We start from the raw sequence: 15,627 nt of genomic DNA, 5'->3' as shown, positions 1-15,627 counted from the left end.
AAACGTCTACATCCTGGGCAGCAGGCAGCAGGCAGCAGGCAGGCAATGAGACGTTGGTCCTGGCTGGAGTATATGAACACTCAAAGCCCATTCCCAGCGACACTTGCTTCAGGGAAGCCATACCTACTCCAACAAGGTCCCATCTCCTAATAGTACCACTCCCTATGGGGCTGTGGGAGCCGTTTTTCATTCAAACCACTTTGGGACTATGATAGGCAGCCTATCTTGGTTTAATGGGGCTTGCTCTGGTGACCCAACAGAGAAATCTACAAGGGACAGAAAGGCGAGCTATGTTCCCAAAATCAGGTGCCTGTCCATAATTCTGTGACCCAGTCATGCAGACAATGTCCCAAGCTTCTGGCATTCTGGCTAGGCTCCACCCCCACAGTTACCTGATTTTAGCCAGGTATGCTCCTCCCCACAGTTACCTGGCAACAGCAAGATAGCCCAGCCCACTATAAGAGGGGCTACTTGGCCCCTCCTTGATTTTTAAGCTTTTACTTTTCTTACTCTCCTCTCTAGACCTCCTCTCTTTCCCACCTCTCTTCACATGGCCATGACTGCGCTCTCTCTCTCTCTCTCTCTCTCTCTCTCTCTCTCTCTCTCTCTCTCTCTCTCTCTCTCTCTCTCTCTCTCTCTCTCTCTCTCTCCCCTCTCCCCTCTCTTCTTTCCTTTCTCCCTGCCTTTCTACAATAAAGCTCTAAAACCGTAGACTGTCTCTGCTCATCAAGGCCCACCGAGATTAAACGATGGGATGGGCTTTCTCCTAATGAGTCGCTTCTAACCTCCCGCCACCAAAAGGCCAGCCTCAGACCTGACCAAGGACTCTCGCCCACAAGGAAACCATCCAGCGCTCCCTCTCCCCCTGCCCTCTCCTCCCTTCACCCCCGGGCCAAGTGCTGCCCCAGGGCCCCTGTGCTGTTCTCAGCTCCTCGGCTGAATCCAGTGTGACATGCTGGAGGCTGAGAACCTGACACCTGAAGCTGCCCCTTGTCCACCACCCGACATGTGGGGTCAGTGGCTTAATACAGCCAGACGCACACCCGGGTCCATGTGAAAAGCATGCACAGTCCTCCCGAATCCCCCCGCCCAGAGCACCGAAACTCTGTGGGGACTTGGGATCTCTCCCACTCCCCTCTTTCCCCCACACCCACGGCCCGGCAAACCACCACAGTGCAAACTGATTGGAGACCCACAAGGAAAATAAGTAGACCTTCTCAAAAAGCTAAAAATAGGACTATGGTCAAACCTAGTTATTACCACACCTAGGCATAAACTGAAACAGAGATAGTTGCTTAGCCATGTTCATATGGCTGTGTTCATATCTCTGCTGCCCTGTTCACAATGGCCAGTGTCCTGATTGGTCAGATTTATCAGGAAAGAAGAAAATCAATTGAGAAAATGCCTCCATCAGATTGCCCATAGGCAAGTCAGTAGTGTGTTTTCTTGATTACTGATTGATAGAGGAGTGCCCTATCCACTGGATCCATGCCACCTCTGAATATGTGGTTAGGGTAGTACAAAAAAGCACAATGAGCAAGCCAGGGAGCAGTATGCCTCCATGGCCTCTGCTTCAGTTCCCACCTCCACTTCCCAGTAAGTTCCTGCCCGTCCCTTAATAATAGACTACAAGGATGAGCTGAAATAAACCCCTAGTGTTTATCATGGAAGTAAAAAAACCAAATTCAGACAGCCAGGAAATGGACCGTTCCTTTCAAGTTTCTTTTCTCCAAATTCCCCTGCTTTCTCTCAACACTGTTTATTCTAAGTTCAGGTTCATTTAGCTGGCCAGCTTGCTGTACCATCTTTTTTTTCTTCTTTCTTTTTTTTTTAATTAACCATTCCGTTTATTTACATCTCAAAGGATATCACACTTTCTGGTTATCCCTCCACAAGCCCCCTATTCCATGCTCTCCCTTTCCTCCCTCCCCTTTGCCTCTATGAGGATGCTCCCTCACACACCCACCCACTCACCCACTCAGCCCTCCAGGATCCCCCTACACTGGGGCATCAAACCTGCACAGGACCAAGAGCTTCCCCTCCCATTGATGTCAGACAAGGCCATTCTCTGCTACATATGTATCTGGAGCCATGGATCCTGCCAGGTACACTCCTTGGTAAAGCTGAAAATTAATAAGTTTCATTTCTATAGAAACATAAAACAGTTAAAAAGGAAGAATATGTACATATTGGATATGTGATCGCTCCAGTCAAACCCCCATAAAGCACCAGATGGGGTGGGTATAAAAGATGATTGAAGGGCGACAGAGTGATGAAAATGTTTTATTAGACAGAAGATTTGGTTTTGATTTAAAATTCAATTTAATTATCATCTAATTAGATGGTTTCCATGGGTAAGAAAAATTTGGAAGATCATCTGCAAAAATCAGTATTGAGTTCATTTGTGCTAGAAGGATTACATAATTTTAAACATCTATATCTTTACCTATCTTTTTTTTCTTAAGTAAAACCATATGGAGCACACACCCAGGTAAGATCATGAGATGATGGCAGAGCTCTGAGGTTCCTAACATCTAGGTGCATAGCCATTGTAACATCACAGTATAGGATAGGCAACACACGGACTAATGCAAGGACAGGCAAGCCCACTGCCCTGCTGGACACAGAGCTATACAGAGCACATCCATCTATGCACAGGACGGGATCCTTCATGAGTGATGACGCTGTTTTGTGTATTTACTTCCCCTCACAGGTTTAGATTACATACCTAATGTATAAAAGTACTCAAAAAAGAAAAATCTAACTGTAAAACAGTATGCCTTGTTACACCAGCACCACAAATCAGGATAGCATCCAGAGGCCACAAGTCTTTTTTGTTTGTTTGTTTGGTTGGTTCTTTTTGGTTTTTTTTGTTGTTGTTGTTGTTTGTTTTGTTTTGTTTTTCGAGACAGAGTTTCTCTGTATAGCCCTGGCTGTCCTGGAACTCACTTTGAGACCAGGTTGGCCTCGAACTCAGAAATCCGCAGAGGCCACAAGTCTTGACTGGCTACCACCTATTGTGTAAGGACAGTGATTTTTCCCTAAGGATGCATTTCTCAGAATACATCCCAGCCATTGAGTGAGAGATGACTGCATTTGACTTGTTTTCTAAGCATTTTAGAAAATAGTATTGGTATGTCTCAGATTACTCAATCTTTATTATCCTGTAGCTTCTACCAGAGCTTTTCACAAGTTTGGTGGGGTTTTGTTTAGTGCTTTGTTTTCTTGGTGACTTTGTTTTGTCCACACAGAGGCTGGCTGTTGGTTTGTGGCTCACCATAGCTCAGGCCAGACTCCAACTCAAAATCCTCTTAGGCACTCCAATGGCAGGATTATAGGTGTATGTTCCAAGGTGCTTTCACTCCTTTAAACAAAAGATTAAACTATTGTATGTGTGGGCATACCTCTCTCTCTCTCTCTCTCTCTCTCTCTCTCTCTCTCTCTCTCGTGTGTGTGTGTGTGTGTGTGTATGTGTGTGTGTGTGTATGTGTGTGTGTGTGTGTATGTGTGTGTGTGTGTATGTGTGTGTGTGTGTGTGTATGTGTGTGTGTGTGTATGTGTGTGTGTGTGTGTATGTGTGTGTGTGTGTGTGTGTGTGTGTGTATGTGTGTGTGTGTGCAGGCCATCAGGCTTGGTGATAAGCACCCTTCTCATCTCCCTGGGCTTTTCTTGTTTTGAAGACATTTGGTTCTTAAATAATATATGGGCTTATTTCTATGTATTGGCACAAAATGTCTTTTTTTTTTCTTCTCTTGTTGGTTATCTTTGTCTCCTAGGTATCCTAGGCCATAAAATCTTCCTGCCTCAGCCTCCCTCCCTCCAAGTGCTGGAATGATGGAGTGTCAGGCGTGTACCATCACAGTAACCACGTTCAGTTCTTATAGACTCTTTGGCAGTTAAGATTTTATATAAAAACTCATATGTTTCTGCATTTTGGGAAACTCTTAAGGAACTCATCTCTCTCTAAGTTCTATATCTTTTCTGCACTAAGGAAAACTAAATGCCTACACTTCCTAGAGTTAAATATATTACCCAGTCAAGCAAGAGTGTAAAACGGCAGTATAAACAATGTGCTTGATTTGGTTGAAACAATCAGTCTAGATTTCTAACAAAATAGCCTATTCTTTCCTATATTTGATTAGACACAGGATTTTTGTTTTCACTGTGATCATCTGCAATGCTGAGGTTACCCAGTTCAATACCACATGATTATAATTTATCAATTTTATTATTGTATTCATTTATGAAAGACAGAGTCGGAATCTGTTTTCAGGTTGGCTTCTTTGAACTCTCTTGGTAGCCAAGACTTCTCAAGCATATTGGGATTGCAAGCATGAGCTGCTACAGCCAGTTTAATGCACTACTTGTGATGGAAATCCAGGCATCCTGCACACAAGCCAGCTCTTCCAACTGAGCTGCACCCCTAGTCCTTACTTAGAACTTTGTTGTGCTGATAACTACAGTTTATTACATTATAGATATTTCATATGTAATTTATAGGTGGTTTGCATATAATAAAGATGAGATAGGTATATAAAATGTAATGTACTCCTTTCACATACATTGTGCCCATGAATATAGATTGAAAATAAAGATGAGCCATGTTACTTAGTGAAACAGTATCTGTCTTCTTCCTATTGCATTTATACTTTGTGTTCAAACCAACTGAAGGTTTCAACTTTTGCAATAGCTGAAGGGACACTACATATGCACATTAGGTATGAGGAAAACAAGAGGAAGGTACAGGAAGTGCCACAATTGTAATTTACTTGGCATTTTATTTTTAGAGATTTGGGGTTTTACTGCATCTTGCATTGTAGGTAGAAGCTGTCTGTGTCTTTCCTAGCTTTTCCTCTCACAGGAGAATCATTGAAACTTCTTTTTTATCTATAAGTAAAATCCTTATTTGATGTTTAAATACTTCAAAGTCTTAAATGGAAAGTAAAATACAGCCTTTAATTCTAAAGGCTGAAAATGAAAATGAAATCACTATAGGATATTACACTTAAATAATCGCTATATAGCCAAGTAGTTCAAGTAGGACTTGCTTATATGCACCAAATACAATTCCACAGACTTTTTCACTGCACATGATTTTGAGAAAGCAATCCAATCATACAACCTTTCCTTTCCCTTTGGTAAAGGAGTGTGACACTTCTGATGCTGCTCTTTGATTACAGATGTGAAGAATCTGTCCAAACTGCAAAAAGTACCCCATGAAGACCATCAAGGAGAGATTGGTAACTGATGCTGACTTTAGTGAATGGTTAGAAATGGATACAGAAACAGTCTAGGGTTATGTCCATTATCTGTCAGGCAAGCTTATTTTTAAGACATTTCCTTACACTCACTGGGTATAGGACCCGAGAACATAAATACAAGTTAATGATTTTACAACAAAAAGCTACTAGAGAGAAAATCCACGTATCAAGTAGAAAGTTCAGTACGTGTGAAGCACTTCTTATTTAGATCTGTGCTGAAACAGATCAGGAAGGCAGGAAGGCACTGTCCTGACGGATTGATTGCGTTTATCTCTGAAGGCTCACGGGCCGCTTTTAAACCGTTCTTGCCACTTACCTGCATCACCTGTCCAAATGGTCCTGGTTCTGTCTGAAGTCCTGTTTTTTACCTTTCTTCCTTATCCTTTCTATCACTTCCTGTTCTTTAACCCAAGTAACCAGAAAGCATTTATATTTGGAGAACAGTGCTTTCGGTATCATACAGCAATGCGTAAACTTAGTAAATTTGTTAAGATAAAAAGGTGGTTTTATTGGGGAGGGTCATGAGTTGGAGGCCAGCGTAGCTACATAGCCAACTGAAGGCCACCCTGAACAAGAAGAGAAGTAGCTTTTCATTGGCTTATGATGATATAAAATAAGTGGTTGCATGAGTAAAACAGACAATTTCTATGACATAAGCAACTGACTTAAGCAGCTAAGAAAAAGCAGCTTTCCCTTTAATAGAAATGACCTCAAGCCGTGGCAAGATTAGAAAAAACCAAATGTGATTGTTAAGATGATTTATTTTTAGTTAGAGATAAAGCAAACTCAAAACTCTAGACTAAAAAAGAATTATTCATTATTAAAAGGGGGTAGTAATAAGAAAAAACTGCATTGGCAGTGGTGGAGAACCCTCCAAGTAGGCAAGATTGACATTGCCTTTATCAACTTGGAAAATGTCTATTAGAACTGCTGGCTGCAGGCTCTCAGTTCAGACTTATGTCAACGCCTTCCGTGGTGCCATGGTTAGTACAGGTAATGTTTTTAAACTGTAGATGAGACATTTAAAGAGAATTCTTTGAGGCAACAATTTGTCCAAGTTTCAGGACCTCTGACATTCCTGCTCAGGATGGGTGTAGCGCCTTCCCAGTGCTCTCAGACTCCCACAGGACCATCTCAACACTCCTTCTCAAAATTTATAAACTCGGAAATAAAATGGTTTGGTTACAGGACTCTAAAGATAGCAAAGCATTTTAGAATGTAAGTAACATTTTTTTTTAACCTTAGGCAAAGTTCTGAGCATTTGCCAAATCCTCATGGCATTCTTTTTAGTAAATGTGGAAATGAGTAATGATCCTCTTCCAAGGGTGAGAAGCCTAGCCCTGTAAAGTTCTGAAACAAGGGCAGAGTAACCAAGGTCCTTTACTCCAATCACCTTGAATGAAACGTGGCACTTAAAGTGTATATGATGTCATCCCACTGAACTTCTGCTGAGGAGTGCTGCAGAATGTTAAGCTTGAAAAGTGACACTCTGATGTTTGAGTAACGAAAAGGCATAAGTACCGAAGATTATGAGAAAACTGATGCCTGGTGTGTAAGGTGCCTTATTGACAGTGTCACATGATCCCAGACAGCACTAACTAGGACAGGGGTACAAAGAATTTTTAAAGAGCCACAAAACTATAACGTGCCTTAGGATGGCACTAAGGTGCACCACAATAAAAATCACACATATTTTATGTTTTAACACACACTGAAAGAAGTGACAAAGTTCTCGATAATATGTTTTAGAAAATTATTCTTTTTTTTTTTTTTTTTGCTAGTATTTAGCACAATTTTAGACCTGTAAGACATGACAGGGAAGCACTGAGAATGTCCATGCCCTGTGTCCTGATGTCAAGGTCTCATTCGGTCTCCTGTGGATGCTGGCTTATCAGACAGTGCCGATCCTGTGGTGAGGCACTTGCAGAGTCTGCAGGTTGGGGCATGTGAAATACGGAGCCGGAAGGAAGCACGCCGCTATTCCGTTGGAAGCAAATGGCAGTGTAGGTCCATAGAACACTTCCTCTTTGCCTTCTCTGCTCACATCCAATACCTACACCAGAAGAGAGGAAGGATTACTCAAAAATACATATGCAGGGAAGAGGGGCCCTTAGGCAGTATTACTTTCTTACTGGATGTATTTGTTACTTCTCTGATGCTGTGACCAACTATGACCAAAAGGAATCATGACAGTATCCTCTCCAGGCTTGCCTGCAGACCAATCTTAGGGAGATATTTTCTCAATTGAAGTTCCCCTTGTAAGGTAACTTTAGCTTGCATCATGTTGTCCAGAAAAAAGCCCCAAACAAACAAAAACCCAGTACAGCTGACCCCTTGTCACATACAAACACATCAGCAGGTAATTATACTTCCTGCCATTTTCATTCATAAGACCTCATACTAATACCTCAATATAAAACACACTCCAAACTTTTAGAGTCCTGCAGTCTTTACAAATTCAAGCCCTTTCAAAGTTCAGTCTCTTTATAAAAACAACCCCAAATCTCACCATTGAAAGCCTCTCTAAAATATCCAAAGCCTCTGTGGGTTCCTATAAAATAAAAACAAGTTCAACAATGTCTTACTCTAAAGGGAAGACCCCAGGCATAGTCACACTCAAATCAGAGCAAAACCAAAGCCCAACAGTGTAAACAGCCTAATGTCTGATGTCCGTGATTGAAGATCTAGGTTTCAAAGGGTTCTGTATCTCTAGCTCTGATATCTGCAGCACACATAGCTGATGTAGGCTCAGGCTGGCTCCACCATTCAGTTGATGCTGTCCTTAGAACTCGTTTCCAAAATGCTAGGGTCTCCACTGCCACATGGCTGTGCCTTTACCAATAGCCTCTTTTGGGCTCTCTTAAGGGACTCTTACTCTGCCCCATGGAGCTAAGGCCTCAAATTCTCTCCATGACCCCTTCAGTCCTGGAACTTCCAGGGCAACTGAGGCTGCACCATCACCAATGTCCTCTCCTAGCCTCTCACAGTCAAACTTCAGCTACTCTCAGTGACCCCTTATGCCTTCAGAACCAGTACAACCTGAGAATCTTACCCATTACCAAGTTCAGCTGCCAGTATGAGGTACAGTCTTGTTGTCCTCTCTACCCCCGACACACACATACACCCTACCCAGGTCCACAGCGTCTGTTTGCTGACTCCAAGGAAACGCCTCCCAGATTTCACTTTGATGATACTAGTCTCTTCTTAATCTCCACAAACTGTCTCAGTTCCAGCTAACCAGGGTCTACATTACTGGCCGTGTTCTTATTTTTTAATCTTCACCCCCAGCTGGCTAGAACCAGAAATCCTTAATTGAAAATATCCAATGACTTGAGGGAGTCTTTAAGGGACTCTCAAACGTCCTAAGCTCCACCATCTGCTCTGTACTCAGGTCTATCCTCTTAGCTCCCACAACAGACCTCTAAACAAAAATCTCAGAAGATTCCACATTTCTCCTGAAAACAGGTGGTCAGTTCTGGCACAGCAATAGCCCCTGCACCTGGTAGCAATCTCTGTCTTAGGGTTTCTATTGCTGTGGTAAAACACCATGACCAAAAGTAATCTAGGGAGTAAAGGGCTTATTTCAGCTTACAACTCTTAGGTCAGTCACTCTCCATCACTGGGAAGCCAGGCTAGGAACCTGAAACCATGAACTAAGGCAGAAGTCATGGAACAGTACAACTTACTGGCTTGCTTGCTCCCTATGGCTTGTTCAGCCTGCTTTCTCTTGCTCCCCAGTTCAGGAGTGGCACTGCCCAGAATGGACTGGGCCCTCCCACATCAATCACTCAGGCCTTTATTATCAACAGCTTTTGAAAGCTTGAAGATACCCAGACTAATGGTTCTGATCCTGTGGGTCTCAACCCTTTGGGGGCAGGGAGTCACCTATCAGATATTCTACATATCAGATATTTACATTGCAGTTCATAACAATGACAAACTTACAGTTATGAGGTAGCAACAAAGTAATTTTGTGCTTGGAGGTCACCATAACATGAAGAGAAGTATTAAGGCTTGCATTACTTCAAAGGTTGAGGGCCACTACCCTAGATGAAAAGAGCCACCTGTTGTGTAGCAGTTTCCTCTATGGTTAAAACCTTCCATCTTGGAAGGAAATATCTTCAGACATAGGATATGAAAGGGAGGTGAAACAACAGGATATTTTAGGAAATGATGCTTACACAGAGGGGAAACAATGGGCTGTTCTAAGAAGAGGTGAAGTTCTCCATCAGCAGGGCAGCTCCTTCAAACAGGAAGGAAACAACTCTAAATGGCTTTAGGAAGTCCCTTAAACTGACCCCATTCACTAGTCCTCTCCTTCCCCAAAAGTATAGAAACAGTAGAGACTACTGGGAGTCTCTTCAACCTAAGCTACAAAGAAGATCGTCAGAAAAGCTGCTTCGAAGAGACTCAGCCCCAGCAGCCTGGAAGAAAGAGACCCTTCAGGCATCCTGGAAGGAGCAGAGAGAGCAGCCAAATTGCCTAAACAAAGAAAAACCAGACAAACTGGAAGAGTCTCATCCTAACTGGGGCACTATGACGGAACCCCATCCAGCATGTTGAGGTAACACAGCTGTTTGAGTCTTTTCTGTTCCTGTAACTAATCCCTCGCCCATATCCCTGTAAATAATCCCAATAAAACTCATTAGCTCACCAAGTTTGACTTTGGTGTTATCCGTACTTTGGTCTGTCGTTAGTTTCCTATCTAGGGTGAGTTGACATTTGTTCTCATCTCTTCAGGAATGATATCACAAAAATAATTACCATCTTCTTAAATCAAATGGCCTTATTTGCAAGTGTTCTGTAAAAGGTCAATATTCTGGGCCTCATTTTTTTGCCAAGAAAGGAGGAACCTCTCTTCTTCCAGGAAGAATGCTACTTCTGTATAAACCAGTCTGGAGCAGTCAGTCTGAGATGCAGCCACAAACCCTTTGAGCCTGAGCAAATGAACTCTGCTCACATTCCAACTCTAGGGGCAGTACCCAGACTGGGATGCTGACTGCCAGGGCTGGCTCGCTCCTATTTGTGGTAGTCTTCGGGCCCTGCCATCTTGGGGTTTTTGTGTGTGTGTGTGTTTTTTTAGGCTATTTTGTATTCAAGAAACTGAACTCCTTTATCAAGGGCACCACCAAAAAGCCATTCCAACAGCAAGCATAGTTCACATTTTCTGATGCCTAAGACTGCTCCAAAAGCCTCTGCTTACTGAGGCCCTTGTCTAGGAACAAGTTACAAGAGCAACAGCTATGCCTCTATTGCTTTTTGTTTGATTTTTGTTTTGCCTAGCTAGTGGAAACAAGTCAGAAATGTTAACCAGAAGCGTGTCATTTTGGGAAGCTGTACCATTTGGATTAAACAGTAACAATTTATGCAGTAAAATAATTTGTCTAGATTCTTGCACTCTCTGACCTACGGACCCCTAGAAATAGCTAGCAACCAGAGACATACCAGTCACCCAGTTTTTAAGACACCTCCCTCACAATGGCTGACCACAAGTTGAACATGGAAGCATTTCTGTCCTCCTTTTAACCTTGCCACTAGCCCAACCTTGTAGTGGGTCCCTGGCTATGGGTCTTGCTTTATAGCCCCTCTACAGGCCTGTTCTTGAATAACACCTGTGCTATTCTTGAGTCCCTGATTCCCTTTATTTGCTCCTTCTTGCCAGCATTAAGATCACTCAATATCTATCAAAACCATGCAAGGTTAAGTATTGCCTTCAATTTTTAGAGAAGAAAACAGAAAAATTAAGTGCCTTTCTCCAGATAACTTGGCTGTAAATGGTAGATCTAGCCAGTATTTTAATCCAAGGATGTAGCCCAGAAGAGCCATTCATTAGTGCCTTCCCCCAAATGAATACTGTGTGATTCCCTGGCCCAGCAGTGACTGCATATGTTAAGCAGATGTAATGTATTTAATCTGGGAGGGAAAAAGAACGCTTTTGGCAGATTTTCTCCTAAACACTCCCCTGTAAACTGGCAGGAAGGAGACACGTGGGAAGCGGCAGTGCCAGACTGCCAGCTTATCCTCCGGCCAAAAGGAAGTAACAGGAAAGGAGAATAACAGAGAAAAATCTGGAAACACAGACGAGTCACCTGCACGCTCACACAGCGGCCCATGTGTCCTGGTCACCTCAGGCACATCAGATTAGAGTCAGGCTACATGCCAGACAGCCCCAGGCCCACAAAATTAATAAGAATGCTTTTTGGTTTTCAGGATCTATATCCTGTGAGTGTATCACTAGTGGTTCTAAACCTAGACCTTTTTTACAAATGTTAATGCAGGGCTTCCCAGCCTCCCTCAGTCTGGACTGTCTTACAAGGAACGGAGTGGCATATGCTAGCTCCGTAGTAGCCCAAATGGCTTCTTATGTACGTCACTCCAGGTGGCTGACCCCACAAATGACTGTTAAATGAACCTGGATTAGAGGCCAGGAGGAGCAGTCTGCTAAGATGAGAGTATTGGCTGGTATTTTTAAAGGCAAAAAGAATTGGTTTGGGATACTAGTGAGAGACTCTCTGAACTACTTAACTATGCTCTTCATTAATCAGCCCTGATATTAGACTACTCACAATTATAAATTAATCTCGGATTATGAGTGATAGAGATTTGAACTTTGATACTTTAAGTGTGCGTCTGATTCTCACCACCACTCTGTTCTACATCTAGGAACTTCTAGTGTCTAACATTTTCTCACCTTCACCAATCCCGACTTTCCATTGTCTTGTTTCTCGATTGGATCCAGCAGATACTAATAATGCTAGGGATGTGACAGGCTTTTAAACACAGGGCTGGGCTCTCTATCCAGTGACATGCTACTGTTCATCCATGAAGATGATTAGATCTGAAGTCAGCAACAGAGTACAAACATCTGATCCTTAAGTAAGATGAAAAGATGCTCAGCAATTAGTTGCCACTACCTGGCATGCAAGATTCATGATGCAGAAAGCTATTGTTGAGGCTAGAGAGAGAGAGAGAGCTCAGAGGTTTAGAGTATACAGTGCTCTTGCAGAAGACCAGAGTTCAGTCCCTAGCACCCATGTTGGGTGACTCATAACTCCCCATCACTCCAGCTCCAGGCAGATCCAGTGACTCCAACATATGTGAGCTGATGTGTTCAAAGGCACACACATACTTGTAGGAGCTTGGTCTGGTGCTGCTTGTATTCAAATGCTAAATTCTGTACCCCAAGATCTGGTTGCTCCAAGATGAGCAGATCCTCACCCATGCCAGCTTTTTTTATATATACCTTGCTCCCCGCCCCCCAAGTTGTCGTTGATTGGTTAATAAAGATGCCTACAGTCTGGGCTGTGCAGAAGAGAGGGGCCGGAGTGAAGGTTCCCAGGGTTTGGGGTCAGAGGAGAGACTATGAGGTAGAGAGGGAAAAAAAGGAAGAAGTTGCCATGGGTTACTGTGAGCTCATGGTCAGAAGGGCCGACCTGATGGAGTACAAGTGGCCCAGGCAGAACATGGCAAGTGATATCTCAGGGTTAATGATAGGGAAATAGAAAATAGCATAAAGCGTTGATATCTGCCCAACTCTAGTGCCTTAAGACTTATTATAACTATAAAAGTTTTGTGTCTTTTATTTGGGAACTAAATGATCTAAGGTGGGGAAGAAAGCCCCAAATGATATTTATCACACCACACATGAACATGCATACACATAATTTAAAACTTAAACCACTAAAATGCTATTATCCCTGAAGATTTTGTTTCCAAATGTCTCTCTAAATGATAAACCATATGCTAATATGCTCACACCTATTAATCATAAGACCTCAAATGCATACATGTTTGTTGGGCTACAGAGATGGCTCAGGGGATAAAGAGCTTGCCCTGCAAGCATGAAGACCAAAGTTCTGATTCTCAGAATCCATGTAAAATACAGATAGACCTGTGACCAATTGTAATGCCAGCTCGTGGGAGGCGGTGGCAAGATCCACCCACAGGCTGGCTTGCTAGTTAAAGTAGGAATACTTGACCTACTCAAAGTTCAGTGAGAGATCCTGTCTTGATGAGTAAGGTCAAATACAATGGAGGAATATACTTGTGGGCAACTACAGGTCTCCACATGCCACACACACACACACACACACACACACACACACACACACACACACACCTATAAACATGTTAACATATGTACTCATACACAGACACACCACACAAATACATAACCATGCGGAAAATGAAACATGTCCAGAGAGATGGTTTAGTGGTACAAGTGTGTATGCTACCAGGCCACATGGAGTAAGTTTACTCAGGGTAGAAAGAGTCAACTCTGCACGTAGTCATATGACTTCCACATGTATACCGTGGCTGGCCAGTGGTTGTGCCCCAACATACACACAGAAATATTAAAGAAAGAGAAGACTTTTTTTCTCAAGTTTTTCTATGCTTTGTAGAAGGAGTGTGCTAGTCACGGGAATAGATAGAATTTCCAGGAGGCTAAGGAAACACAGAATTATCTGCATTTTTTTAGATAATGCACTGATTTATTTTATTATGTGATCTTAAAGGTAAACTTTACTCCACTAACACAAGCACTTGTTAAAATTTAAAATCTGTTCTTTAAGTGTTACCTTAATCCAGGGGAAACTCTTGAATGTCATGTCCATAGTGGTTTAAAATATGCACACATTCATTTCTTGAATAAAGTTTGTATGGGAATAACCAGGAATTATTAATACTGAATCAGTGGACAAGCAGGCTAGAGAGATGACTCAGAGGTTAAGAGCACTTGCTAGTCTTGGAGGAGACCCGGGTTGGAATCCCAGGGGCATCTAATGCTGTCTTTTGGCCTCTGTGGGCACTGGATGGATGCATGTGGTACCCAGACATATATGCAGGTAAAGCATTTCAAAAATATTGAAAAGGTTAGTGTACAAGGTTATGCAGCCTTCTAAGGAAAAACTGGGGATAGAACAAGTTTGAAGTGGTTTTGTTTGTTCTGTTTTAAAACTGTCTTACACATTAAGTTGCCAATAATAGACTTGAAAAAGTTTTGCAGTGTGACCATCAATCATTCTGCTGTCTTAAAACTAACACATTAGAAGAGTTTCTTATTTTTCTCTTATAGTTTAATCTCTTATTCATAGCTAATCTAACGCTAATGTTAGTAGAAATATACCCATAATCATGTCTGACTTTTACAACTTAATGAAAGCACAAAGTTAATTCTGCTGTAAACTTAATCTAATGAAGCCTCTTAGGCCACTTCCAACATAGCATCCTGGCACTGTGGGACACTCCAGCATAGCCTCCTGGCACTGTGGGACACTGCAGCATAGCCTCCTGGCACTGTAGGACACTCCTGCATAACATCCTGGCACTATGGGACACTCCAGCATAGCCTCCTGGCACTATGGGACACTCCTGCATAGCCTCCTGGCACTATGGGACACTCCTGCATAGCATCCTGGCACTGTGGGACACTCCAGCATAGCCTCCTGGCACTGTGGGACACTCCAGCATAGCCTCCTGGCACTGTGGGACACTCCAGCATAGCCTCCTGGCACTGTGGGACACTCCAGCATAGCCTCCTGGCACTGTGGGACACTCCAGCATAGCCTCCTGGCACTGTGGAACACTGCAGCATAGCCTCCTGGCAGTGTAGGACACTCCAGCATAGCCTCCTGGCACTGTGGGACACTCCTGCATAGCATCCTGGCACTGTGGGATACTTCACCATAGCCTCCTGGCACTATGGGACACTCCTGCATAACATCCTGGCACTATGGGACACTCCAGCATAGCCTCCTGGCACTGTAGGACACTCCTGCATAGCATCCTGGCACTATGGGACACTCCAGCATAGCCTCCTGGTACTATGGGACACTCCTGCATAGCATCCTGGAACTATGGGACACTCCAGCATACTCTCTTGGCACTATGGGACACTCCTGCATAGCATCCTGGCACTGTGGGACACTCCAGCATAGCCTTCTGGCACCATGGGACACTCCTGCCAATCAAACATCTTCTCAGTTCTGAAGAGTGGTAAAGAAAACTCTTAGGACTGAAAATTGCCAAAACCACACATGGGTGAAGACAAGCCACTCCTGGGGTGGGGGGTGGGGTGGGGGTGGGGGATAGCACCTGCTGGTTAGCGTATCCATGCACTTCTTATAGGCATATGTTTTTCCCATATTACTGTTTCTTAGGCATTACCTTGGTCTCTTTATCATCATCTACTTTGAATTTATTTTTAAATTCATTTTCTGGCTCCATAAGCTACTTCTGTCCCATGTTTTGCTGCATGCTGCTCTTATTACTACGAAGTCCTAAGGTTCTTTGTTTCCTTGTGACATTCGACTCAGTTACATGGCAGTGTGTTTTATCATTTCCAGGTACAGATGGGTTTAGTTTT

At 43.1% G+C, this 15,627-nt stretch overlaps 1 protein-coding gene across 6 annotated transcripts in view; it reads right to left on the bottom strand.

The window, feature by feature from the left end:
- Window positions 1–3,907: 3,907 nt before the first annotated feature.
- The window catches only part of Klhl32 (kelch like family member 32), a 235,073-nt gene continuing 223,353 nt past the window's right edge, over window positions 3,908–15,627 (bottom strand). For 3 of the 6 annotated variants that reach the window (XM_021160284.3, XM_085839452.1, XM_029476831.2), the window contains exon 11: window positions 3,913–7,314. In XM_021160284.3, the coding sequence (XP_021015943.1) occupies window positions 7,153–7,314 (162 nt within the window). In that variant the 3' untranslated portion in view covers window positions 3,913–7,152. Of the gene's footprint in view, window positions 7,315–15,627 lie in introns of all 6 variants that reach the window. The other 3 variants (XM_085839454.1, XM_085839453.1, XM_029476833.2) reach the window with 2 other exon arrangements.

This window comes from Mus caroli, unplaced genomic scaffold, assembly GCF_978045245.1.
Source record: "Mus caroli unplaced genomic scaffold, Mus_caroli_1 scaffold_6, whole genome shotgun sequence".
NCBI lineage: Eukaryota > Metazoa > Chordata > Mammalia > Rodentia > Muridae > Mus > Mus caroli.
The sequence above is the reverse complement of the archived record's forward strand: the minus strand, read 5'-3'. Positions and strand labels throughout refer to the sequence as shown.